General features: G+C 50.6%; 1 protein-coding gene across 1 annotated transcript; it reads right to left on the reverse strand.

Annotated features, from left to right (window-relative positions):
• CD58 (CD58 molecule) lies at positions 1-27,938 on the reverse strand. Its single transcript, XM_081112912.1, has 6 exons — positions 27,751-27,938; positions 13,902-14,198; positions 10,404-10,676; positions 4,906-4,968; positions 2,659-2,695; positions 1-266 (listed from the first exon to the last, which is right to left on the reverse strand). The coding sequence occupies exons 1-5, from the start codon at positions 27,794-27,796 to the stop codon at positions 2,664-2,666; spliced, it is 711 nt and encodes a 236-aa protein (XP_080969038.1). The 5' UTR covers positions 27,797-27,938; the 3' UTR covers positions 1-266; positions 2,659-2,663.

Raw genomic sequence — 27,938 nt, forward strand, 5'->3', positions numbered from 1 at the left:
GTTGTTTCTGTACATAATTACATTTATTTACAAAAGAAGCCACAGCACCAGGGGCAGTAAGATGACTAGCTGTCACACAGTACTGGGAGGGGTAATCTCCTTGGTTTGTTTTTTTCTTAAAAAAAAAACAAAACCAAACCCATACCAAACACTCTGATGAAGTTACCAGTTAAGGTAACTGGAAGGTTTTGGAAGACCATCTAATACTGCAGAGGTATTTTAAGTTGTTTTCAGTTAGTGACAGGATTTGATTTCATCATCTGGAGCTGAAAGAAAAAAAAAGTCTCATGTCAGTAACCGGTAAAATGCAGTCAACCTGCGCGGCAGCCATGATTACCCTCCTATTCGTGCCCTTTTGTAATAAATCCAACAACAGCCAGGCGCCGGCAGGAGGGGGGGGCGGGGCAGAGACGTAGGGACGGGTCTCCAGGCCGACGGGCAGCGGGAGTTCCACAGAAGCGCTACCTTCGGTGCACAGCCCGAAGGCCCCGCCCTGGCCCCTCGGACGGACCCCTCTCGGCGGGCAGTGGAAATGTCCCACGTGTCAGCTGTCACCCTCCCAGCATTTATTTCCTTCTCTGCCACGTGACTCTGCTGGTGACAGCTTCCTTCCCACCTCAACTTCCCTCTTGGTCACCTCCCTGGTGCTGACACAATCGGGGGTTAACACAGAGGAAGCAGCTAAAACCTGGGGGCACCGCCTCCCCGAGCAAGTCCCTTACCAACAGCCCACTCCCTGGCTTCCGTCTTCTCCACAGTCTGGATCTCAGAGACCAGAGCGTGTCAGCCGGGATCAGGCCAGATCAGCCCAGCCCAGCCCAGAGTTCCCAAAATACCTGTGCTCCACCCCCAGCCTTCCTGACACTCCTGCTGTGGGAAATAACGTGGTGCTTTCCCCCTACCCAAACCTGGAAGTGGGCGCTGTGGGTTCGTGAGGGGCAGAGGCCGCCCTTCTCCCCCGAGTCCTGGCCAGCACAGGGCTCCGGAGAGCAGCACCTGCCGGGCATGGCGCCCTCGGCCCCAGCTCCCCGCCACCCACAGCCTGATCCATGTGCTCCGGGGGACCAGACGGCACCTCCAGCACCCGCAGGCGGAGATGCACCTGCAAACCTTTCCCCCCAGGGAGAGGGGTTCTGCTGCCTTTTGAACTTGGCGGACGTTGGGATGTTTCCAGGCCTTGACAGCACTCCCCGAAACTGCCCAAAGGAACTGTCCCTTCTCCAGCCCGCAGATACCTGACACCGACATGGCTGTGCTCAGCTGGTTCTCGCTGCCTTTAAGTCTTCCTGACACTGTCCTCAGGAGATGTGACAATTCTGCATTTGCTGCCCCCCAGCTCTCCCCCTAATTCCCACCCCTCCGTCATACATGTGACTCTTTAATAACGGAGCCTAGGGAACTCCCCCTCCAGCCACGATGGGCTCTTTGCATTTAAAAATAATTATCAAATAAGCAGCAAACACACGGAGTGCGAAGTGTGAGAGTGAACAGAAGCATACGGAGAAAAGGGAAGCTCTCCCACACCCAGCCCGGAGCGAGCCAGTTCCTCCCTGGGGTGTCCCCCAAAATGTCAGGTTTGCCTCCTGGACCTGACCCCAGAGCAGCGTGTGCGCCCAGAGCTCTCCTGCTCAGGAAGCTCCCGGCTCCCGGCCCATGTCAATCATTTAGCCTCCGACTTCCAAAGATCTCCCTGCAAATACGGACTCTCTTGCCGCTGCTTCAGCTTGGTGCGGACCGGGCCGTGCCCTTTATCAGACACCCAGTTCCGTTCCCCCCACATCTCTGCCTCCATATTCCCGTCTGCGTGACCCCTGATCCGGGCCCTCTCTGCTTGGCCGGGTCATTCCATTTATTCCCTCACCCGCGGCCCCGTTCCCAGCACTTGTCTATTAACCCTTTGCTAGTAGAGGATCTTTCTAACGCAAAGCTCCGCTCAAACATCCTCAGTGCTTCCCCTGAAGAAAAGCCCCGGACCTCTTGGCAACTCTCAGTGCCTTGGTCGGGCCCACCCTGCCGGTCCACTTGCCACTTCCTGTCCTGCCCGCCACAGCCTGGGCCGCTCTGCCCCTCACCCCGCAAAGCCCGGCTCCCGGGCCCAGCCTCCTCCCACCAGCGGGCTTTGTCACGCGGGGCCTTCGGAGCCTCCGTATGGCATTTACTACGGACACCGCCCCCGGTGACCATGCCCGGGTCCTATCCTTTGCGCACACCCGGGCCCAGCCCTGACCCTGGCTCCTGGGGCGAATCCTCGGTCTGATCTTCCTGGCGGGGAGGAGCAGGGGCATGTGCTGGCGGAGAGTACAACCCTGGGAGCTGAGGACCTCGGTGTGCGTCTCGGCTCTCCCCCTTGCTGCCACGGGACTGGACTCGTGAGGCTCACCTTCAGGGTCTCTGGCACGTGGTACTGACCCCGTGCAAGGCTAGTGGAGAGGGTCCAATGGGAGGAGCTATGGAGGGTGGCCAGGGCAGTGCCAGCACGCGGCTGGTGCTTAACAAACTGTGGTTCGTATCTCTCTCTGCTGCTGTCAGTGGGTACGGTCCCAGGCACTGGCAGATACATAGAAGCTGGCTCCCCAAGCGACGGGCACCCGACCGCGAGGCTGTCCTGGTCTAGGACACGACACAGTTTCCCCAGAGCACGGTCTACAGGGCACTTACGTGGTTCATTCCGTCCGTCTGGCATAGTTCAGAAAACCTACGAATGAAGACATTTTCATCTCAATTAAAGGACTGGAAACGGAAGCTGAAACCTGCAGGTACTAACTGCCTTGTAGAGACGTGGATGTGAAAACTCAAAACAGAGCCCTGTCGGCCGGCATGCCTCACCGTCCCAAACGCTTCCATGAAACTGGGGACTGAGTTGGTCCAAAAATGAGTCATCAGATGACAGAGAAGCAGAAACTGCTGACAAAACGGTACGTCTACTGCAGAGTGGGCACAGGGCCGACCATGAAGGCAGGCTAGAATGGTGTGGACTAGCGCTGCCCAATAGGAGTATAATGTGAGCCACACAAGTATTTAAAAAATGTCTGTAGCCACATACAGAAGAGATAGGAAGAAATGGGTAAAATTACTTCTCGTAGTCTGTCTTACTTATTAGCCCAACCTATAAAAATATTCTCATTTCAACATGTAGTCAATAGAAACGTTATGAATGACCCATTTCACATTCCTTCCTCTAATACTGTCTTATAAACCTAGTGTGTAGTTTATACTCACAGCCCAGTGAGTGCTGGACTCCCACATTTCCAGAGCTGGACAGCCACACGTGGTTCGTGGTTACTGTGTCAGGCAGCGCAGGCTTGGGTGTGAAGGTACCGTTCCCACGGGTACACATCCGTTTCCTTCCCACAAGGCACCAGCCTCAGCCTCGAGCCACACTCCTGGTCCACGTGTAGGTGTCTGCCTACTACAATGAGGTGCTGGAGCTGTTCACCTTCGACTCACTCCCTTTCCCAAAGCTCCATGCCCAGCACCTCACCATTTTCCAACTCGTGGCTTTAGAGCGGAGACGTGTGCCAGATTATTTTTTTAGAAAAATTGTTTTTAGGTTACGTGGTGCTACCAATACTGACACTAGAGTAATTTCCTCTCTACTGAATGCCCTTTAGCTTCCTCGTTAGCACTCCCCGTGGGAGTCACAAATGAGCCTTGCAAATACCCTTTTGGTGAAGGTGGATATGGAAACAGATGGGCCTTCAAGAACATCTGTTCCCATCTGGTCAATGTCCTTTGGGATGTGAGGAAGGGCTGCGTGTTAGGTCACCCGTTGTCCAGGGCATATAGGTTGCTTTCTAGGTTGGCCCGAGATCTCTGGGGGACCAATGAAGTCTCAGGCAACACGGGTAACACCAGATCTTTATTACCCACTAGAGGCCCGAGGCACGAAATTCGTGCACTTTGGGGGGGGGCGGGGAGGTCCCTCAGCCCGGATTGCAAGAGGGCTCAGGCCAGGCCGAGGGACCCCACTGGTGCATGACTGGGGCCAGGGAGGGACTCGGGAAGTTGGCCAGCCGGGGAGGGGCCGAGGGAGGGCTCCAGGGAGTGTCGGGCCCGTCTCACTCAGTTCTGATCAGCCAGACCCCAGCAGCAAGCTAACCTACCAGTCAGAGCATCTGCCCCCTGATGGTCAGTGCACGTCATAGCGAGTGGTTGAACAGCCTTAGCATATCATTAGCATATTACGCTTTGGTTGGTTGAATGGCCGACCGGATGACCACACTTAGCATATTAGACTTTTATTATATAGGACTCCATGTCACCCAACTCCACAAAAGTTCCTTCCTACCTGGGACCTCCTCCTAGGCCAGTGATGGCGAACCTATGACACACGTGTCAGAGGTGACACGCGAACTCATATTTTTGGTTGATTTTTCTTGGTTAAACGGCATTTAAATATATAAAATAAATATCAAAAATATAAATCTTTGTTTTACTATGGTTGCAAACATCAAAAAATTTCTATATGTGACACAGCACCAGAGTTAAGTTAGGGTTTTTCAAAATGCTGACACGCCGAGCTCAAAAGGTTTGCCATCACTGTCTTAGGCTGTAAGACATGGGCACTGTGACCACAGCAGCCAAGAGTAAGGGGTCTTTTGCAAAATCTGGCTTGGAGACCGGAAGTATAACTCTATGCTGAAGTGGGCCCCGGACAGAAGGAGGCTGTAGACTAGATCCCAGGACTATCTGGCTGTGCCCCGAGGACTCATCCCACCTTAGAATCATGCAGAATCTTCGGAGGGACCTGGCACACTCGGCAACCAAACACAAAACACAAAAGTTTCTGCTTCTTTCGAAATGCCTACCAATTCAAACTGTGTTTTTATCTCCAAATTCACTGTCCAGCCTTTGAAAAATCAACTCACATTTGAAAACTTTTATTTTTAAGAGGAGTATACATACCAATTGCACAGGCTGCTCCTACGAATAGTACAGCTATGAGTGCGTATCTATGCCTTGAATTACCTGTTAAAAAAAAAAAGAAAGAAAGAAAGGAAAGAAAGAAGAGAAATGCAATTAGCTGACCTGGTCAAAATAAAGATACAGATGATCGTCCTTACTTGCAGCTCCTGTGTTTGCAATTTACCTACTTGCTAAACTTTGTTTTCCTCAAATCCATCCCCATAGCACCTTCACGGTCCCTCGTGGGCACGTGTGGCCGATGGTGAAAAGCGTGAGTCGCCCGATGCACGCGTGCCCGCCGAGTCTGAGCAAGGCCGCACGCTGCCTTCCCGCCCCGCTCTCATTCTATCAGCAAGCGTTCTATTCGTGGCCTCCTCAGGGCCAGTTCCCCACATTGTTTAATGTCTGTTGGTCTTTGCTGGTGATTTCACGGACTAAACGGTCCCCCAAGCACAGTGCGGACATGTGGTCCAGCATCCCTAAGCACAAAAAGCTGCCATGTGCCTCACAAAGAAAACGTGCATGTTGGATAAGCTTCCTTTAGGCCTGAGTTCGACAGCACCATTGGCCGTGAGTCCCATGTGAATGAATCAACCATATGTATTAAACAAGTTGTCGTTAAAAATAAAACAAGGTTATTTGTGTATTGATATTTTGCCCAAAATGTTGTGACCAGAGGCTGGCAGGCGCCTCCCATTTCCTGGTATGACAATGGATTTGGCCACAGCAACGGAACTTGAAGGCCTACATTTTAATCCCGCCTCCTTTACTTAAGTGACGTTGGCACAGTCACCCCACCTGTTGAACCAGTCTCCTCACTCTTAAAGAGTAAGTAACAACTCCTGTCCAGCCAGTCTACAATGGTGGTGGCGAGGAAACAGCTTTTGGAAGGGTTTGCTAACGAGTGGCAGGCTAGTTGATGTGAGTCACTATGATTCACTTGCTAAAGCATTAGAAAGTCTACACAAGAAAGTAACATTTGAACAAGAGCCAATATTTAAATGTTACATCTTCATGGATTTGTATCTGTTATGGTACATGCAACTCCAGAAAAGTATTTAAAATCATCGGGGGGGGGGGGGGGGGGGGGGGGGGGGGGGAAGGGAGGAGGGACAGAGACCCTGGGTTTTTATTGTAAAAGAATCATTTACAGTTCCTCATGTTGTGGCCCAACCATAAAATTAATTCCGTTGCTACTTCATAACTGCAATGTTGCTACTGTTATGAATTGTAATGTAAATATCTGATATGCAGGATGGTCATAGGCGACCCCTGTGAAAGGGTCGTTTGACCGCCAAAGGGGTCGTGACCCACAGGTTGAGAACCGCTGATTTAGATCATTAAGCTCAGGCCCAGATTTTCAGAGAAGAAAACATCTGGTTACTGGAGACCAAAAACAGGTCCCAGACATATATGTATCTCCTGTCAACACTACTCTGGGATTTAAAAGGCCAAAGAACTATCTGGCAATGTCTCTCAAACTTTCAAAATCTACAATGTAATGTGAACCATCAATGGGGAGGGGAGATTTTTAAGAAGATGAATCACAACTATTTAATAAAAAAAGGGTTTGTTTTCAAAATCACAACTCGTATTTCACGTCGGTGAGAGGGATGTTATGGCGACGACCTTTCTCTTCAAGGTGTCTGCGAGGTGTAACATTCAATCCCAACGGCAAGTGTTCAATGAAAACCGGGCAAGGACCGAATGCTTGCAAACCTCCTGCAACAATCACATAATTCTACAGAGGAGCTTGTCCAGGAATTCTGTCCTTCAAGGGTGCTGCCTCGTGGAACACGAAGCTTTTCCAGATTTCTACTTGCTGGCTCGGGCTGTACCCGGTCAGCCACTTTCTCCTGGTTGGCTATGCGCACGGCACGCTGGTGTGGCTTTCTGCCACTCCCGCTGGAAAGCAGCTATCTGCTCGCACATGGATGGTATTTCCACAGTCTGCCTTGGGTAGTATGCAACACCCAACAGGTGGAATTCATAAATTTGCTCCAAGCATAACTGTCACTAACTTTGCAGTGGTTTTTAAAAATGTTTTTATTGCCCTAACCGGTTTGGCTCAGTGGATAGAGCGTCAGCCTGTGGACTCAAGTCCCAGGTTCGATTCCGGTCACGGGCATGTACCTTGGTTGTGGGCACATCCCCAGTAAGGAGTGTGCAGGAGGCAGCTGATCGACGTTTCTCTCTCACCGATGTTTCTAACTCTCTATCCCTCTTTCTTCCTCTCTGTAAAAAAATCAATAAAACATGTTTAAAAATAAAAATAAAAATCATCATTTTCCCCTTTAAAAAAAATAAATAAATAAAACGTTTTTATTGAACTCAGAGAGGAAGGGAGAGGGAGAGAGAGAGATAGAAACATCAACGATGAGGAGAGAAATCATTGATTGGCTGCCTCCTGCCCGCCCCCTACTGGGGATCGAGCCCCGGGCATGTGCTCTTGACTAGAATAGAACCCAGGACCCTTCAGTCTGCAGGCCGACGCTCTATCCACTGAGCCAAACCGGTTAGCGCTGCAGTGGGTTTTTAAATCTTCTTGGCAGTTGTGTGGCTTGTGCAAATGGTGCCTCTATGAGTGACACCTCCGTGGGTTTGGTCTTTTTTCTGTCTTTAGGGACCAAATCCATCAGCTGCAAATTGGAACCCATTTTGTACTTTTCCTGCAAATGTTTGTTTTACCCGAGAAGTCACACTGCTTTGTCTGAAAATGAAACCATAACTTTAATGGCTTCATGTCATTATTTGAAGTTTCAAAAGGTACGATACACTGGAGACGTAAGAATGGCTCACTCATCAAGTAAAATTCAAGGTTTTTATATTCATTATGTTTACTAATTGTCCTTTTCTGTTTCAGTGGCTTGTTAAAAAAAAATTTAATTCACAGAATCACCCTATCTCAGCCCAAAGAAAAGCATATTCTCTATTTACCCTGGAAATCCTGTTCACAATATAAAATTATGACGTTATTCTGAATTATAATTAACTAGAGGCCCGGTGCACAAAAATTTGTGCACTCGGGGGGGAGGGGGGCCCCTCACCCGGCCTGTGCCCTCTCGCAGTCTGGGACCCCTCGGGAGATAACAACCTGCTGGCTTAGGCCTGCTCCCGGGTGGCAGAGGGCAGGCCCAATCCCTAGGTGCAGCCCCTGGTCGGGCTCAGAGCAGGGCCGACTGGGGAGTTGGGGCGCCGCCCCCTGTCATACACAGAGCAGGGCGATCGGGAGGTTGTGATTCCACCCTCAGTCACGCTCAGGGTAGGGCCGATTGGGGGGTTGGGGCACCATCCCCTGTCACACTCAAGGCAGGGTCAATGGGGAGGTTGCGGCGCCACCCCCTGTCATGCACAGAGCAGGGCCAATCAGGGAGTTGGGGCATTTCCCCCTGTAACTCACAGAGCAGGGCCCATCAGGGGGGTTGGGGCTCTGTACCCTGTCACGCACAGAGCAGGGCCAATCAGGGGGTTGGGGCGCCGCCCTCTATCACCCACAGAGCAGGGCCGACCAGTGGGTTGGGGTGCCGCCACTCTCACACTCAGGGCAGGGCCGATGGGGAGGTTATGGCTCTACCCCGTCACACACAGAGCAGGGCCCGTGGGGGGGGGGGGGGGGTTGGGGCGCCGCACCCTGTCACACACAGAGCAGGCCCGATCAGGGGGGTGGGGCGCCGCACCCTGTCACACACAGAGCCGCAGGGCGATCAGGGGGTTTGGGCGCTGCCCCCTGTCGCGCTGATCCTGGTGCCGGGAGGCCTCGCGGCTCCGCTGATCCCGGTGCTGGGAGGCATATTACCCTTTTACTATATAGGGTAGAGGCCTGGTGCATGGGTGGGTGCCTGCTGGTTTGCCCTGAAGGGTGTCCTGGATCAGGGTGGGGGTCCCCACTGGGGTGCCTGGCCAGCCTGGGTGAGGGGATGATGGCTGTTTGCAGCTGGTCACACATCCTTCAGGGTGGGGGTCCCCACTGGGGTGCCTGGCCAGTCTGGGTGAGGAGCTGAGGGCTGTATTCAGGCTGGGGGTGACTGAAGCTCCCAACCGCTCCTTTTTATCTTTTTTTTTTTATTCTGGGCCAGCTTTAGCTTTGAGGCTTGGCTCCAGCTCTTAGGCCTCCTGCTGCTGAAAGTAAGTTTCTGGCTTTTGCTTACAATGTTGCGATCCTCCTGGCTGAAGCCTGGCAGGTTTCTGGGGTTTTGTTTAGCTTCTATGTTTGTTACATAGTTGCTTGCAGCTCAGAGGCCTGCAGCGGCAGGCGGGGAACCAGGCGGGGAACGTTGGAGTCCTCCGTCACTGAAGCAAGCAAGCCTCATGTTAGTTTCAAGCTGCCGGCTGCCGGCCGCCATCTTGGCTGACAGTTAATTTGTATATTGCCCTGATTAGCCAATGGGAAGGGTAGCAGTCATACGCCAATTACCATGTTTCTCTTTTATTAGATAAGGATACTATAATTCATCTGTTCTCTTATGTTTTAATGAACCACTTTCAAATCACTGATCCTTTTGTTTGTAAACTGAAGATACAATGTAAAAATTAGATTAAAAAAATGGCCACTTACAAATGTACTTAAGACTTAACATAAAAAAGACCATCAGTGAGACAGCTTGGCATGAGACTGACTGGGTGTTAGACCAACGATTTTCAACTTTTTTCATCTCATGTGGTGCGAAGCCCGCAAACCACAACGGTCCCATTTTTTTATTTGACAATCTAAGGAAATGAGGTCAGTGCCTCTGACTAAGTGGTCAGGTACTGCATGTTTTAAAAATCACTGCGGCCCACCGGTTGAAAATCGCTAAACTAGACAAATGTATCAGACGCAGAGTCTTGTAGCACATGTGAGAACATAAAGGTAATGAAGAACGTTACGAAGCAGCCTGGTGGGTGTGGCTCAGTGGTTGAGTGTCGGCCCAGGAACCAAGAGGTCACCAGTTCAATTCCTGGTCAGGGCATGTGCCCGGGTTGTGGGGTCAATCCCCAGTGGGGGTGTGCAGGAGGCAGCCGATCAATGATTCTCTCTCATCGTGGTTTTTCTCTCTCTTCTTCTCCCCCTTCCTCTCTCTCTAAAAAGCAATAACATACTTTTAAAAAAAGAAAAAGAAACAGAATTATAAACAGTTAAGAGCAAGGGCTCTGGACCCAAGATGACCTGATTCCAAATCCAGGCTTTTCTACTTAACTAGCTGTTGGCCTGGGGCAGGCAACTTAAATTCCCTGCGTCTTGGTTTCTGCCCATAAAAAGGAATAATTACTATAGCACCCAACTCATTGGGTCGTGTGCGAATTCATTAACACACGTATTGGAGTGGTGTTTGACAGAGGAAGTGCTAAAAATGTTCGCTTATATCTCTAATGGGTGTCCATGAACATTGTAGCTCACTTTACATCTTGAATTTGTGAAGTGGACATTAGCCACTGTCCCTGGAGTTTGAAACCCACAAACCACCACTGGTCCGTGAACACCGTTACTATGTAGCATCTCTGCCAGGGGACGTACTCACCACCTGGGACGCAGGTTGACAAAACCATTGAGGCCGTCCTGTTGGATTCTGGATTTTCAACCAAACAATGTATTTCCCGTGAGAGATCGTCCTCCTTCGTAAAATTTAGCACAAGGGCCTCGAGCTCCCAGCTTCCCTTACACTGTGGGGAAGGGCAACGCCACATGTAGCGTAACAGCTCCCGATGCCGGCCGTAACTCTGAGGCACCTCGCAGCTGACGTAGATGACCTCATTCATCAGTGTACAGTTTAGTGTCGGAGACGGAAGAGGGTCTGGGAAAAAAGGTAATGTTTAGTCCAAGAATAATAATATGCAGACTCATCATCTGTGAACTTACGAAAACCTCCCAACTTCCTTGTGAGTTTAAGAGATGGGCAGACCACTTCCCTGGGCACCAATAGGAGAGCATTCTTCCCCTCCACCCCCCTGCCCCCCGCCACCCGCCCCGCCGCCGGAGTCCACTCTGCCTGCTCCAATTCAGGACACCTGGGGGCCCCTGATCTCATCCTCGACTTTGAAATCCCCAAGATCGCAGACGGGATGGTGGCAAACTCACTCAGCGGCAGATCCTCACCTGAACGACATGAGGATTTCTAGTTTTTATTTTTCTCACTTATTACAAGTATTCGTTACCACGTTTACTAAAAACAGTCACATGCTTGAGTGTGGGGTGCTCCCCATAACTACGTGGGGTGCTTTTTTTTGTGCATTTTTTTTGTAGAGAATTGCATTTTAAAAATATTTTTTTTATTGATTTCAGAGGAGAAGGGAGAGGGAGAGATAGAAACATCAGCGATGAGAGAGAATCACTGATCGGCTGCCTCCTGCATGCCCCCTACTGAGGATCCAGCCCGAAACCCGGGCATGTGCCCTTGACCAGAATCGAACCTGGGACCCTTCTGTCCGCAGGCCGACGCTCTATCCCCTGAGCCAAGCCGGCTAGAGCAGTGAGGTGCTTTTTAATCTACAGAGAGGAAAGAGTTTCTACTACTTTTCGAAAATCTGAAATGTTTCAAAGTGACTCAAAGGGTTTTGTGAAAGGTACCGTGGGCTGGCCCCACTGACAGGTAGGATAAGGCGTGGCACCTGTCAGGGACGTGCCAGCCCCGAGGCCTCCCTCTCAGATTTCCCCCGGGAAGCGCCTCCTCCCGGCTAAGGCAGCCTGGGCCTGCACACCGCAGGCGAAGACACTCACAGGTCCCACTGCACCATCTCACCCGCTCACATCGTAATGCTCATTTGTGTCTCACGCGTCCTGTATTTCATTCAGATGCCTTCCTGCATCTCTACTCCCACCCCCTAACTAATTATAAGAGATTTGAGAAAACGTAAATATACAGGAAATATACACCAAAAAAGTCCTGGTAGCATTTGGATAATAAAATTTCAATACATTATAAACGTGTACTAAAAAGCAAAGTATAGAAAAGTTGCATCAAGGCTGGCCAGGTGAAGTTCCCGTGAGGGCGTGGGGCACTGGCAGGGGTCACTGGCCAGGAGCTGGGAGGTGTGAGCATTGGCCCCGGCAGGCTGTGCGGCCTTGGACCACAGCTCCTGTAGGAGCTGCAAGACTTTAGAGAAATCCAGCCCAGGCTCCTGTCCTATAAAAGGAGAAACCCATTGCTAAGACTGTCTCGTTTTCCTCTGTAAGAGAGAACAGAAAATGGTCACGGTCAAGGCGAGGTGGGATAGGAAAATGCCGTGAGGGGAGACCCGTGGGAGAACTAGTATCACGTCCTGTGCTGTCAGAGCCCACTTAGCGACACAGAAGCTCTTCCAGGCGCTCTCGTGGCTCCACCACTGTCACATCCCGGGCCTGGGAGAGCCGAGCCACCTGCTCACCAACAGGTTTGCAGACCTTTCTGTGGCAGCTGGGTGACCTTCTGCACGCAGATCTTCCCATTGATAGCCTTTCCTCGCCTCTCGCTGCCCGGGGCCTTACCACAGCGACTTCTAACAGATTAGCCAACCTGCACCTTAAACAGATTCAACAGGCCAGGAACGTGCCTCCCTCATCCCCCACAATAACTGAGTTAGTCGCTGTGTAATTAATTAATTCAGCCCACCATCCTGTCAGAGAGGAGGATTTCCTCTACAGACCAGCTGGCATCTGCATCTTTCCATTAACTTCAGTAAAAAATTACACACCGGTCTGGACCAGTTCAGGGAAGGGCAGTCACTTCGACTTACATGGACGTTCCAATGCAACGAAGGCTGTGAAGGGGCTGAGAAAGAGCTCATGGACACCATTAGCGGAGATTTGCAGGGGGCTTTGCGGGAGAAGGGAAAGCTGATAGCAACTCCTATGCAGAAGCAAGAGCTGCCAGGAAACCCCCTTCTACCCGTAAAACTCCCTTTCTGAAAGCCTTCCGTTAGGTCTGGTGTCTCCGGAAGAGTAAATACCAACGCACTTAAATAGAACTAAACACACCCTCCCCCAGAAGTCTGACTTCCCCATTTTAAGACAACGAGGACGATGAATTATTTAGTCAACTGGTGTAAAGCCATGAGTCATTCTACGTCTTTTTATGACAAGTTCTAAATACGGTTGAGTCTTCCTTGGCTTATCTTCGGATCCTCTCCTTTCCCAACATCTCCTACGGACACCTCTGTCTACCTGAGCGACCACAGTGGCTTCTACCCCGGCGCCTCTTCTCCCCGATCCACCGTAAATACCTACCGCCCGGTTCATCTTCCAAAACTAGATTTTACCGAGTCTATTGTGGGAGACAGAGGCTCCTCACAGCCACAGGCTACGGCCCAGGTTCCCCAAGCAGGACCTGAAGTGCCCCAGTCGATACTGCGTTTATCACGGAGGGAAACGCGCCTCCCTGTGTGTGGCTCCTCTGCAGGCCTTCGCCAGGCCTCCTCAGGCTATCAGTCAGCACAGCCGAGGACCTGAGCTAAAAGTAGCAGGGGCAGGACATCTGCTACTGAGAGATGAAGGGATCAGAATGACTGGAGATGACAAGTTCTAGGTTACACCATGGCAAGCGAGGACAGCAAGGCCTGAGAAACTGGGACATTAAAAAGAACCTTTATTTCAATATCACAATCCCCGAGAACTATGACCCTGGCAGGAACATCAGAAACAGTGAAAATGAACCATGCACCGTAACGATCCAGAAGAACTGGGGGTGATGTTCACGGCAGCATTACGTACAGTAGCCGAGACACAGAAACAACCTACGTGTCCATCGTAGCATGACTAGATATAAAAGCTGTGGTATATGTACATACAACAGAATATTAGTCAGCCATAAAAATACATTTTTATTGATTTCAGGAGAGGGAGAGAGGTAGAAACATCAATGATGAAAGAGAATCATCCATCGGCTGCCTCCCGCACGCCCCACACTGGTGATCGAGCCCGCAATGTGGACATGTGCCCTGACCACGGATCGAACTGTGACCGCCCTGGTCAACACTCAACCACTGAGCCATGCCAGCCAGGTGAAATTTGCCATTTTAAACAGACCAAGTTATGAAATACTCACCGAGGACTGTAAGACGAAATTTAGAGCTATCTGTAAGATCCGCGGATTTCATTTCATATTCATCTTCATCCGATGATGTTAAATTGAAGATGGTGAGGTTACCTGACTTAGGGTCTAAATGAACCCTCCCTCCAAAATGGGAGTAAGTTATGACCTCAAGGTTTGTACTCCATTCTGTCACCTTATCCTTTCCTTTTTTCCATATGATCTCTGTAAAGTTTACAGTGCTTGATGGCGACAAAGTGATATTCCCACCTATACTTCCATAACGCAGTAAGCTCTGGCAGCTGATGAAACCTACAAGAGAAAAAAAAAAAGGTTAGGAAAAAAATATGATTGTTGAAAATAGAGAACCATCTTCCAAGACGCTCTATGGAGAAAGGAGTTGAATTTCGTGGTAAAAATTATTCATCGGCTACTTTGTGTGCTAAGCTGATAAACCGCCGACAGAAAGTATAGGAAGTAGATGCCTGACCAGGTAGAAACCACTCTTTTTCTTTTTTTAATCCTCACCTAAGGATATTTTTCCATTGATTTTTAGAGAGGAAGGGAGGGGTGACAGTGAGAGAAACATCGATGTGAGAGAGACACATGGATTGGCTGCCTCCCGCACACGCCCCAACCAGGGCTGGGGATTGAGCCTACAACCCAGGCACGTGCCCTTGACCGGAATTGAACCCTGGACCCTTCAGTCCATGGGCTGATGCTCTATCTACTGAGCCAAACCAGCTAGGGCTAGAATCCACTCTTTAACTGGGGCCCACAAAAACCCAGGAAGTGGAGTTAACATTGGTGGAGCACCCTTTACATGCCAGGCACGTGGGCAATGCTGGGAAAATGGCAGCAAACAAGACGGGCGTCGCTCCAGGGCCTTGAGGAGTCTCACTAGGTGGAGAGGACACAGAGGAGGCGAGGACAGCCACCTGGGCGGGGCCTTCCCCAGGAAGCCATGCTGAAGGAGGAGGGGAGTCGGCCAGCTGAGGGCTGGCTAAGGAGGGAGGAGAGTGGGTGGAAGATAGAGGAAGCAGTGCTCCAAGGCCTGTCCCGAATCGAGGAGTGTGGTCTGTTTGAGGAAATAAAAGCAGCTCCCAATGTCTGGAACAGAGAGCCAGGGGGTGGGGAGCAGGAAGGAGGCTGCGGAGGCGAGCGGGGCCCTCTCCGAGTGTGTGAGCAGGGGCTGGAGGGGTCAGGGAAGGATGCTACGGGCTTGGGACGTATCCTGATGGCAAAGGAGAGCTACAGAAAGGGTGTAAACAGAAGATGAACTTTTCCGCCGGCTGACCGTCTGCAGAGCGGCCAGCGGTTGAGTGGCGGCACAGAAAGCAGGACAGAGGCGGCGCAAGGAGCGGCGGACGGACAGACCAGGCCGGGACGCCCCTGCGAGTGGATGGACTGGAGAGGTTATCACAGGAGTTGGTGACTGGATGTGGGGACGAGGGGTAGGGAGGCCGTACCGGTGGCTGTAGGGCAGTCCGCTTTCTTGGCTGACAGGGGAGCTATTGAGATCAAACCCAATGACAGGGAGCACGCCAGAGGGACGGTGAGCATTATGGGACCGTGTGGCTGGAGCTGATTCAAACCTGTCACAAGCCCATGGTTAACCTCTCTGATGGAAGGATTTTAATGAGGGCCCCCACCACCACACCCCAACCGAGTCATTAAACATTTATCACCACCACTAAGACCGGGGTATTCCTGATGCCCCCCAAATGCGTTTAGATGCATCTTGCTCCAGGCTTAACTTTCTTGTTAAAGAGAGAAGAACGGTTGTTAAACTGAAATTTGAAGTTTCTGCCGAGCAGCAACCAGGGTAACTGTGAGAGCGTAGGAGAAATCAAGACATTCAATAACCAACTGTAGGCAACGGTGCCCAGTAATTTCAAGTGAGAAGCAAATATCCCCACCTGTATATTTGCAAGGACATTTAGAACCATCCCCCTTAATTCAGGGAGACTGCCCTCAAGAAGACAGCAGCACCCCGGCTGATTGCTGATTACGCACCATCTCCCAGATTCAACCACAGTACGTGGGACGCAGGTGAAAGCAGCCGGATCCCAAGCAGAGAGTCTCCCACACACTTAGTGGGGCCTGAAACGCCTCTGAATGAATGAATGAATGAGCGCGTAGGGTGGAGGTGGGAGAAAAGCGATGTCCCCTGAACTGTGAAATAGGAAAAAAACAAGCCAGGAACGGTGTGGAGAGAAGCGAGGAGGGAGGGAAGGGAGACTTCTGTTCAGAAAGAATCGCAGTAATTCTGAGCTGGAAGCAACTCTAAAGTGTATACAAACTACTTCCATTTCACAGGCGACGGGACGGAGCACCAAGGAAAGTGACTGAAGGCCTCCACTCTTCCAGGTGTGTTCACGTCCTCCCGCGTCCCTCTCGAACCCTCTGCACGCCCAGGTGCAGTGGAGATGCTACGTCCGTTTTACGGATGGGCAAATAGGCCCCAGGGGCACACCAACTGCTCCGTGTCTCAGCAAGTTTAGGGCAGCAGAGGGACAGGACACAGGTTTTCTGATTCCTTGCCCAGCTCCCCTTTCACAACAGCCTGGTCCATCATTCATTCATTCATTCATTCATTCCGAAATACTCACTGGGCATCTATTTTGTGTGGGAGAATCAGACAAGTAGGGTCCCTGCCCTCTTGGAGTTTATGTTCTGGCAGAGACACCAGACTTCATACAAATAATTAGACAAACATCCAATTGCAGCTGTGAGAGGGGCCAAGATCTGGAAACAGCCCAAGTGCCCATCAGATGAGTGGATTAGAAAGCTGTGGTACGTTTACACAATGGAGTACTACTCGGCCATAAAGACGAAGGGAATCTTACCCTTTGGGACAGCATGGATGGACCTGGAGAGGGTTATGCTAAGTGAAATAACCCAGCCAGAGAAAGACAAGTACCATATGATGTCACTCATATGTGGAATCTAATGAACAAAAGAAATTAATAGACAAAATAGAAACAGACCCATGGATAGAGAGCAAACTGACAGCTGTCAGGGGTTGGGGGCTGGGTGATAAAGGCGAAGGGATTAAGCAAAGAAAAAACCACCATCGATGCAGACACAGTATGGTGATTGCCACAGGGAATGGGGGGGGCGGAAGCAGGTGAGGGTAAAGGGGGATAAATGACAATGAAAGGGGACTTGATGTGGGGTGGTGAACACGCACCATAGTATACAGATGATGTGCTATAGAACTGCACACCTGAACCCTATATACTTTTATTAACCAATGTCACCCAAAACATTTTCTAAGGTAAATAAACATGTGAGATGTAAGAGTGAAGGAGGGGAAAGGGAACAAGAGAGATTTAAGTGCAGGAAGGAAGAAAAGCCAGAGCAAATCCATCCATCCATCCATTGATCTGTCCGTCCGTCCGTCCATCTACCCGTCCGTCCGTCCGTCCATCCGTCCATCCACCCGTCCGTCCGTCCATCCATCCGTCCATCCATCCACCCGTCCGTCCGTCCATCCATTCGTCCATCCATCCGTCCGTCCGTCTGTCCGTCGGTCCATCCGTCCATCCATCCATCCATCCATGCAAGGAGCAATCAAAGAAGTCATAGGGAAACTCAATAAACAGTTAAGCGAATTAACTAAACTGATATAGAATACAACTTAAATGCAGTCCAAGAGGCAGCAAAACTGGGGTCACCCCAAACCCTGAGTGCCATGGGACCGGCTGAAGAACCATGACGCGGCAAGGACAGGCACAGACCTTTAACTGGAGCCGAAGAGTAGGTGGCCTGGGACCACTCAAGACACAGTCGAAACAGCCCCCTTCCTTTCCCCTGCCTGCCTCGGGCACCAGAGCCAGACAGAGGGTCTGCTGGCTCCCCACTCCCCATCCTATCCTACCAGCCTATCCCCCGCTGTTCCTTCTGACACGTTCCCTTTGTCTACTGCTTCCCCTTCAAGGCCTAGTGGGCGGCCCCCGCTAAGGTTGTAAACCTGTACCCTGTACCCACGCAGGGACGCCAGCCCCAGTGCAAGTCCAAGCCTGTCTGCGGCCTGGGAGAGAAGGCCTGTCACTGGTGCCGTTTCTCAGAGATGTGCCCACCGCTCTTCGGGACTTAGGGAAAGGGCTTTCCTTAGAAATGCCTTTTTAAAGACTTCTTTCTCTCTCTAAAGCACTGTCCGGGTCAGGTGGCCTGCAGACGGCAGCAGTTAAGGTAAAAATTTATTTGAGGCAAAACAATAAAATCCCCTAATAGTTTCAGTACCCGAATGCATGCAGCGTGGCATTTCCCCGTGTGTATGACACTACGACGGGGGTTGGCTGAGGCCTCCGCCCGGCCTGAAGATGGCAGGGACCGGGGGCAGCCCTGGTGGCTTTAACACAACCTTGACCCTCTCACTTCTCTGAAACCATGTCTCACTTTCAGCCCTTGGAGGACCTGCTCACAGTCCGGGCAACGCAGTCTCTGTTCAGATATTTACATACGGGGGGGTGGGGGGCCATCCGCCCAGAATGACTGAGGGGGTGCTGGTACAAGTCATGTTTCATTAAGTTCATGAATATCCTCAGCTTAGTCAGACGCATGTTCCAGTTTTGGGGTGGAAACAGGCTCAGCAAGCATGGAGATGATAAAGAAGGACACGGGGGCGGGGAGGTAAGAGATCAACCAAAAGACTTGTATGCATGCATATAAGCATAACCAATGGACACAAGACACTGGGGGGGTAGGGGAACCTGGGGAAGGTCAAGGGGAAAAAAAAAAAAAAAAGGAGACATATGTAATACTTTAAGCAATAAAACAAAATTTTAAAAAAAGAAAAAAATGTTGTATACAAATGAAATCATATCTTAAAAAAAAATAAAGGACACGGTGTTTTACTCAAGGGAGTTTGCTGCAGCTCAATTCTTTTTTTTTTTTTTTTCTTCTTGCAGCTCAATTCTTTAACTTAGTTCTTAGTAAACCCAATCAAATGAGCTCTAGGCCAGCTCAACCTCGACAACATTTAACAACGCAGCAGCACAAACACTCATTACATTTGGGGCTGACGGTGTGCCAAGCATCTTCTAAAAAGCTAAATCTAGCCTGGCCGGTGTTGCTTGCTGGTTAGAGCACTAGCCTGCGCACCAAAGGGTCACGGGTTCGATTCCCGGTCAAGGGCACGTACCTGGGTTGCAGGTTCCATCCTAGACCGTTGAGGGCGTGAGCAGGAGGCAACCAATCAGTGTGTCTCTCTCACATCATTTGATGTTTGTCTCTCTCTCTTCTCTCTCTCTCTTTTCTCTCTCCCTCCCACTCTCTAAAAATCAATGGAAAATATACCCTCCAGTGAAGATTAACCCTCAAAAAAGCTAGATCTGGCCGGTTTGGCTTAGTGGATAGAGGGTTGGCCTGCAGACTGAAGGGTCCCAGGTTCGGTTCCAGTCAAGGGCATGTACCTTGGTTGCGGCCCAGTAGGTACATGCTTCCTTCCCTCCCCTCCAAGCGGCTGCCTCTCCTCCCTGTACAGTCCATGTCAGTAGCCACTATCCACATGTGGCCTGTGAGCACATCACATGTGGTCGGTCAGTCCAACATGAGACGTAGTGTGTGCGTGTAAAGTACTAACCAGACGCTGAAGGTTTGGTATGAAAAGGGGATGTAAAAATCTCACATTTAACCAGGCCAGTGTGGCTCAGTGGTTGAGTGTCAACCTATGAACCAGGAGGTCACGGTTCGATTCCCCATCAGGGTACATGCCAGGGTTGCAGGCTCGACACCGAGTGCAGGGCTTGCAGGAGGCAGCCAATCAGTGATTCTCTCTCATCACTGATATTTCTGCTCGCTCTCTCTCCCTCTTCCTTCTTCTCTGAAATCAATAAAAAAATATTTTTAAAAAATCTCTTATTTATACCAACAACATGTTGAAACAAAAATACCGTGCCTGTATCAGGTTAAATAAAATATATCACTAAAGCGGGGTTCACCGGTCCGCGTTCCATTCCTCTCTGACAGCACTACTTACTAGTAGCCTGTGCTTTCAAGGTAACCACATGCTCTTACGCTCAAAAGCCACGTTCACCTTGACAGTTCTCAGAATATACTGAGGCCTACAGCCTGCTTCAGGGGGAAAGGTTCTTACTACAGCAACGTAAGGCGCTGTCAGTCTTCCTACATCCATTCTCCGAAGTCTGATTCACGGTATTCCCACAGACTATTGATCATTTCATTACAAAACAGAAACTCCATCACAACTAATTTATGGCATCACCTTATTCACCTGACTCTCTTATAATCTGCTGAATGTGTATATTAACCTTGATTCCTCACCCCAGGTTTTAACTGGTCTATGGGGGGATGGGGGAAATGTTCAGGAAGCTACCAGTGAGCCCTGGCTGGTGTTGCTCAGTGGGTTGGGCATTAGCCTGGGCACCAAAAGGTCACCTGTTCAATTCCGGGTCAGGGGACATGTCCAGGTTTTGGGTTCAATCCCTGATTGGGGTACATATAGGAGGCAGCTAGTCCATGTTTCTCTCACATTGATGGCTCTCCGTCTCTCCCCCTCCCCCTCCTCTCTTTTTAAAAAAACATCAATAAAAAACCCCCAAAACATATGAAGTATACAATTCAATGTTTTGAAAGAAAAGAAGGAACTACCAGTGAGCCAGATGGAGGTTGAGGCACTAGTCTCAGACATTTGGGGAGTGTTATGGAAAGGGATGAAGGTCACGAGGAACCAGAAGGGGTTCATTTCTGGGGAACAAGCTGTCGAAATACGCTGGCTTCCTCAGATGGAGACCCGGCCGATAGGACAGATCAAGGTCACAAACGGAGACCTCGCATCAGCAGCTCCCGACGGGGCAGAGAGCTCCCAGGGTCCTGGGCAGGGGTTCCCTTCACTTCCACTGGTTCCCAGGGAGCCTCCCTCACAGGCCTCCAGGCTCGCGGCAGCAGCGAAGGCGAGGGTCCGGCCTATCACGTAACTGACAGGCATTTTCCTCGGGGACCGAAAGTCGCCCCCAAAGAGGAACTGCTGGAATGGTGTCCTGCCCTCTCCTGGGACGGCTGGGGCTCGCTGCCACACCCTCCACTGTCTGAGGACAGGGAACGGGAGGACAGGGAACGGGAGGGGCCCTGGCTGGGCATTCAATCCCGAGAGCCTCTCGTATGTGGCTGCGGAATCTCGGGGGCTGTGCCCCCAAGGGGAGCTGCACAGAGCTTTCTGCAGCCGAGGAGAGAGGACAGGAGAAGAAAGCAAAAGGCAGAACAGCCGGGCGGTCGGGCTGATGTGTGCGGCGAACTCTGCTCCACAACAGAGAGACCAGACCGCCGTCCCTTCCCCACAAAGCCTGTGCTTCCTGAGGCGCCGGCGTGGCCGCGGCGACAGCACGGGTCCCAGACTGTCCCATTCTTAGAGTGGCTCTGAGTCTCTTCCACATTTCTAAAAGGTAGCTGTCAAGATGAAGCCAGACACAGCAACACACGCAACGGGCAGAATTTGACAAGATCCTGGTTTTTTTTTTAAAAAAAGGCATTCTTGTGACCAGTGAGGAAATTTGAATAAGGGCAGAAGTCAGGTGATATTAGGAGATTACTGTTATTTTCGTAAATATGATGATGGAATTATGCAAAAGTGTCTGGGAGTGCAGAGCGAGTATAAGTATGGCAAAATGTCAATAAATGAGTATGTGACTAACTAGCCTTCTGAATTCTACGGAGCCAAGGCGTCCCCTCCCGCGACTGCAGGTTATGATGGGCACACAATCTGATGGGCGTGGGAACTGGCTGCCCTTCGTCATCTCACTCGCCTTGGCCAAATCGCCCTGGAAGTGTGTACATGGGAGAAAAAGAGACACCCATGGCTTTGCCAACCTTCCAGCGGTTGCTCGTCTGATCTCGGGCTGGAGTGCATGGGCTGTGTCGGCAGATCTGGGTGCTAGCACACTCTGCCACTTGTCTGCTGTGTGAACTTGGACAAGGTACTTAACCGACCCTTTGTTCTCCTCTTTAACGGTCCCAGCCTTAAAAAAAAAAAAAAAAAAGGTGGGACAATGAAATGAAAACAAAAACAAAATCTAAACTACTAACCACAGTGCCTGGGAGCTGTGAGATTTACAGCCAGGATAAGACAGGCCTGGTTTCCGGCAGGAGTGCAGCACACTATAATACCCCTGGACTTGGATAATCTCCTAAGTGAAAGCACGGACTAGGAATCTTGATGACAGCAAAGCCAGGAGCCAGTCTCACATAATGATGGGAGGTAATGTCTTAAGATGGAGAAAGACTTGACAGAGACTGTAACAATCTGTACTGTTAAAATAACAACACTGAAGCAAGTCTGGTTCCTGCATCCCAGGAACTAGAATCTAGTTGGGGAGACAGCTGGCAAGAAAAACGGTCCATAAAACCTCAACAGCATCAGAACAGGGCAGGCTCTGCTGAGAAGAGCGAATACATCACTTCCTGGTGTTGAGCTTGCTACTTGCCCGGACCACATTTCAACAGCCCACTGCTGCCACCAGCCCCCAAGCCTGCCGGCTTTACCTTCAAACCACACCCCAGTCGCTCCCATTTCGTCCTTCCTTCCTAGTCTTGATCCTTTCCTTCCTAGTCTTGATCCTTATCTGTGTGATCCATTGCCTCAACCCTCCCTCTCCAAGCTGCTCCTTTGTGCCAGCCCTCTCCAGAATGCTCTCCACCCAGCACCCAGAATGATTCCTCATAACTTCATTCCTGTTCAAAACCCTCCAGAAGTTTCCATTTCATTGGGAGTAAAAAAATGTCACCGTCATTAAAGGGCCCACAGAACTTGATCTCTGAGATCCAGCCCTGACTACTTTTACAACTTCCTTTCCCACTCTTTTCCAACAAAATGATCTCCTTGAGCCCTAGCTGGTTTGGCTCAGTGGATAGAGCGTTGGCCTGCAGACTGAAGAGTCCCAGGTTCGGTTCTGGTCAAGGGCACATGCATGGGTTGTGGGCTCGATCCCCAGTGTGGGGCGTGCAGGAGGCAGCTGATCGATGTTTCTCTCTCATCGATGTTTCTAACTCTCTATCTCTCTCCCTTCCTCTCTGTAAAAAATCAATAAAATATATTTAAAAATAAATAAATAATAAAAACAAAAAGATCTCCTTGAAGTCCCTTAAATGCTTGAAACCTATCGAAGGGCTCTGCTTCCACCCCCCATCAGTCACCTGGCCTGCTCCCTCACTTGCTTAAGTCTACAATCACCCTTTTCAAGAGACCCTCCCTGGACCACACTATACAAAATACTAACCACCAAAGAGTGGCCAAATGCAATGCCACACCTCTACCCCATGGAGCACTACGCAGCTGTACAAAAGGAATGAGGACGGTGTCTCCGGAATGATGTTCCAGACATGGTTAATTGACAAAAACAAGGTATCAAAGAGTACATGGTATGAGTTATCTGCTGTTTAGAAAGGGAGTTAGAAATAACCATATGTATCTGTTTATAACAGCAAATAGAAAGAAGAAAGATAAAACAGAAACAAATTATATGCTATGGGGGGGGGGCAGTAGGATTTCTCTGAGCATATCTTTATATAGTTGTGACCTGAACCATGTTAATATATTACATATTTAAAAATTAAAGCAAGTGGGAAACCCTTTAAAACGGAATAGAAACAGAAACAAATTAATGCAACTATATACAAATCAGTAACATAACCACACAGAAGAAAAAAAGATTCAAGTAACTTTAAAATCTAGTATTCTGTACATATCCAGTGGGACACGTAGAAAAATCAAAAGTGGCAAAGAGTCCTGGCCAGCATCAGCCCGTGCCCCGAAGGGCCAAGGGTTTGGTTTCCAGTCAAGGGCACATACCTGGCTTGCAGGTTCCATCCTGGCCCGATCAGAGTGCAGAGGCAACCAATCGAGTGTTTCTCTCACACTGATGTTTTTTTTTCTCTCTCTCTCCCACTCTCTCTAAAATAAAATCAATGGAAAAATTTCCTTGGGTAAAGATTAAAAACAACAACCACCAACAACGAAAAAAGAAGGGCAAAGAAATCTTGAACTACATTTAATAATTGTCTGTGCTTAGTAGTGGTATTGGTATAGCAATTCTCAAACAATTTTGTGTTTAATATAGATTAGGAAAATATACTGATGCTACTAAGAATAGAGTTCTCACTGTGGAGAAGCAAGAGGCAAAGATGGAAGGGAGGAAGGGGAAGAATAATCTAATTATTGGATTAGCCTTAGCTTTAACACGACAAACCCACCACTTGGTGAAAACTCTATTTCCTGGCTCAGACATCAGGCAGGGCCGGGAAGCCAGGAGTCCGGTGCCTTGAGCGCACCCGGCACTCAGAGCATGACTTCTAAATACCTGTCCCAGAGGAATGGTACAAGGCTGAGGCAGGAAAGGAGTCCAGAATCTCTTTCTGTGCCAGAAAGGAAGTGCTCAAAAACTCATGGAAACCAGGCAAAAGGGCACTGAAGCTTGAGGGGTTCTTGCTTGCAAATCTGAGGTCACTGAGCATCGAAATGCACAATGATGGGAATGCCATGTGGCAAACATCCTTGAAATGAAAAAGGGAGGTGCAGAAGGTCATCGCTGAAGAATGTCAATCATGTATAAAGAAACACAGGCACTGGGATTTGCCATCTACAAAGAATCGCCGCTGGATGCTGAAACAGTGCGTGAAAGATTGTTGGGGAGCAGGATAATCACACAACCTCAAAACGCCACTTAATAAGTCACGTACTACGTACAAAGGGGAGAGGGCGCCTCCACCCTGGAGAAGCCTGGTGAACCTCACCTTAACCAAATAACCGAAGTTAACATCTCCCATAATGAGGCAACCGGACTGTACCTGCCGCTGACACGCCACACCTACAAAAATTCCCAGGGCCCGCCCCCCAACACATAAAAATGTCTGCCCGACAAAGTATCTGATTACGAGGACACAGACAATCCAAACCGAGGGACATTTTATAAAATAACTGCTCCGGACCCTTCAAAAATGGTGATGTCATAAAGAATAAGAAACAAAACGAAAAAGTTAGCAACAGTTCTAGGTTAAAGGGGATGAAAGAGGCATGCCTTCCAAATGCAGGGTGAGTCATCTTTAGTTTCTGGGCTCTTGGACAAAACAGGGAAGCAGTATTTCCTGTGACAGTGGTTCTGTGTCTTACGGAAGACATGGGGTTCTTAGAAGACACACATGGAGCCCTGACCGGTTTGGCTCAGTGGATAGAGTGTCAGCCTGCGGACTGAAGGGTCCCGGGTTCAATTCCGGTCAAGGGCATGTACCTTGGTTGCGGGCACATCCCCAGTAGGGGGTGTGCAAGAGGCAGCTCATCGATGTTTCTCTCTCATCCATGTTTCTAACTCTCTATCCTTCTCCCTTCATCTCTGTAAAAAAATCAATAAAATATATTTTAAAAAAAGAAGACACACATGGAAATATTTAGAAGTAAGGTGTCATAAGAACTGCAACTCTCAAATGGCTCAGCGTAAAAATAAATTTTAGTACATGCGTGTGGAGAGAGAGAGAGAGAGAGAGAGAGAGAGAGAGAAGTAAATCAAATGTGACAAAATGTCACTAACTGGTGATTCCAGGAGAAAAGTGTACACGTGTTCACAGGGTACTATTGTGGCAACTATTCTAAAGATTTTAAATGCCCCTAACAATTAATAACTTAAGAAGAAATGCTGACCACTTCCCCTCCCCTTTCCTCAGCACTACGGATTTGTAAATGTCTACTTTTCCACCACCCCGTGTCTATGTATTTACTTGGTTCCTTATTTACTGTCCCCCCACTGCAATGTGCGCCTCTCAAAGCCAGGTTAAGTCTTACTTGCTGCGTCCACATCCCTGGTCCTTGTACAGTGCCTGACACAATGTTGACACTCAGTTAAGTATTTATTATTGAGTGTTCGCAATTATTCTATGAAGCTGATGCTGTCAGTGTCCTTTTAATGCCGGGAGCCAATTCCAGCATGCTCAGCAGGGCTGGATCATCTGGAGTGGCATTTCCTCAAACCTGAAAAGGTGCATTAAATTGATTGTTTGCTGCCAGACAGCTCAGGGCATCTTAATCTACATGTTATTGCCTCCTACTGGCCAAACACCTGAACAGCCCCTTTTGGCAATGGACTCTGTATAGGAAACCCTGAACCTTTGAAGTGTGTATCTCTGCCTCGCCTCAGGACAATTTGTGTTAATAAAAAACATGGGGTCCTGAGACGAGGAGAACTTAGTTTCGTTAGCTAGGCTCCTCTGACCCCCAATATGCCTTTCAAAATTATATTTCGCCTCTGGACTCTTTAAGTTACACACAGCCCCTTCTCCAGATTGCTGAACCCTTCTAGATGCTGGAACAAGATCCCCGGCATTTTAAGGGCAAAGATACTGACGCACCAAAAAAAAAAAAAAAAAAAAAAAAGATACTGACGCACAGGAAAGGTAGGTAACTCACAGACGTTATGACTCAGGTGAGGGGTGCATTCTGGGACCAGGGAGAGATCAGCTCATCAGGAGGAATCACTCCAACCACTGAAGTTCTGTCTGTGTCTCCTCCCTCTGCCACAGCCACCGGCCTCTGGAGCCCTCCCAGCTCTTTTCGCCCTGGCCTCCCTGCCTCCAATCCCTCCCCCCCGCAGTCCTTCCTCTTTGCTGCGGCCAGCTTACTCCTCCTAAGTGCATGGTTCTGCGCCTGACAGGACGGACAGAGTTCTCCTTTGTCTGCAGAAGAGAATCTAAACTCCCAAGGGGACTCCCACTCAGGGCTAACCATGGGGCCTGGAGCCCGAGTGGGCTCTCACTCTGCGGGGACATGGCATGCCCGTCTCACCTGCACACTCCACTCCGCTCCGCGGCCCGCCTTTCTCCCCTGCTCGCCCAATCACAGCACATCCACAAGCCAGCGGTCCGCAGAGGCCAAGTTCAAATGCCATCCCTCCCGCAAAGTCCTTCTTCCACAAAAGACAACTGATTTCTCAATAGGTACCGAGACACTTCCCTCCGCACCCCACGGGCACTCGGTAAATGCCGAGTGCGGACAGAGAGGGAAGGGTCGTCTGGCAGGAGTGCAAACCGGGCACGGAGAGAGGCTGGTGAAGCCTATCGCCGCGCCCCAGGGGTTGGCAGTGAGTGTCACGAGGGGCCCCGCGCAGAGGGGTCTCCGGGGCTGGCGCGATAACAATGGAGACACAGATATCGATGCGATGGGGCTGCTGTGACGATTGATTTTAGACGGAGAAGAAGAACAGGGTTCAACGAAGGCAGCTCCTGTGAGTCTTTTATGCTTTGAAGGGAGAGGAGAGGCCCTACTTAGGAATCGTTAAGTGAGGCCAACGCTACGGACACCTCTCCCCCCCGCCCCCCGCAGGGCCATTCAGAGTCGCCGCCTCGGGAGTTTGGGGCTTCGGGGGCGGCCCGCCAACGCCGGTGAGGCCAGGGCGCCGGGTACCCGAGAGCGAGAGAGTCGGTTCAAGTTCCGGAGCCTCCCGTCCGCAGGCTCAGAAGTAACTTGCACTGGAGTCAGGGCAACAGCCGCTCCCTTCGGAAGGGGCGCGCCCGGGCGGGCTTAGGAGGAGCTCCAGAGGGGGAAGGAGCAGGGCGCAGCCCGGGCGCGCGAGGTCGGGGGTGGGGGGTGCGCCGGGGTCCCGTCCCTCTCCTCCCCGAAGCGATTCAGGTGCCGCCGCCCTGTCTCTCCGGGACCAGCCCAGGGAGCCGAGGCGTGCGCGCGGCACGGCCCCTCCCGGGTAAGGTTCGCCGCGTTCCTCCGCACCCGCACCCCGAGCCCCACCCGGGAGGCCACTGGCAGTGGCCTCGCGCCCCAGCCTTCGACCGGGCCGCCAAGTCCTGGAGCGCCGGGCACCCTGGCGCTGCCCGGGCCCGCGGGGCTCGCGGAGGCCGCACTCACCGAGCAGGAGGACCAAGCTGGACAGGCGAAGGGCTCCCGCGGCCATGGCGCATCTGCCCGACTCGCCGGGCGGGCGGCGAGCTCCTCCGCCTTTCAGGCACCGTCCGACCCAGGGTACCCTCCAGGCCACACCCTCTGACTCCGGAAAAGGCACCGCCCAGCCAACACGCGGGCCGCGGGCTACTCCT

Source organism: Myotis nattereri (genome assembly GCF_964212035.1).
Source record: "Myotis nattereri genome assembly, chromosome: 18".
Taxonomy (NCBI): Eukaryota; Metazoa; Chordata; class Mammalia; order Chiroptera; family Vespertilionidae; genus Myotis; species Myotis nattereri.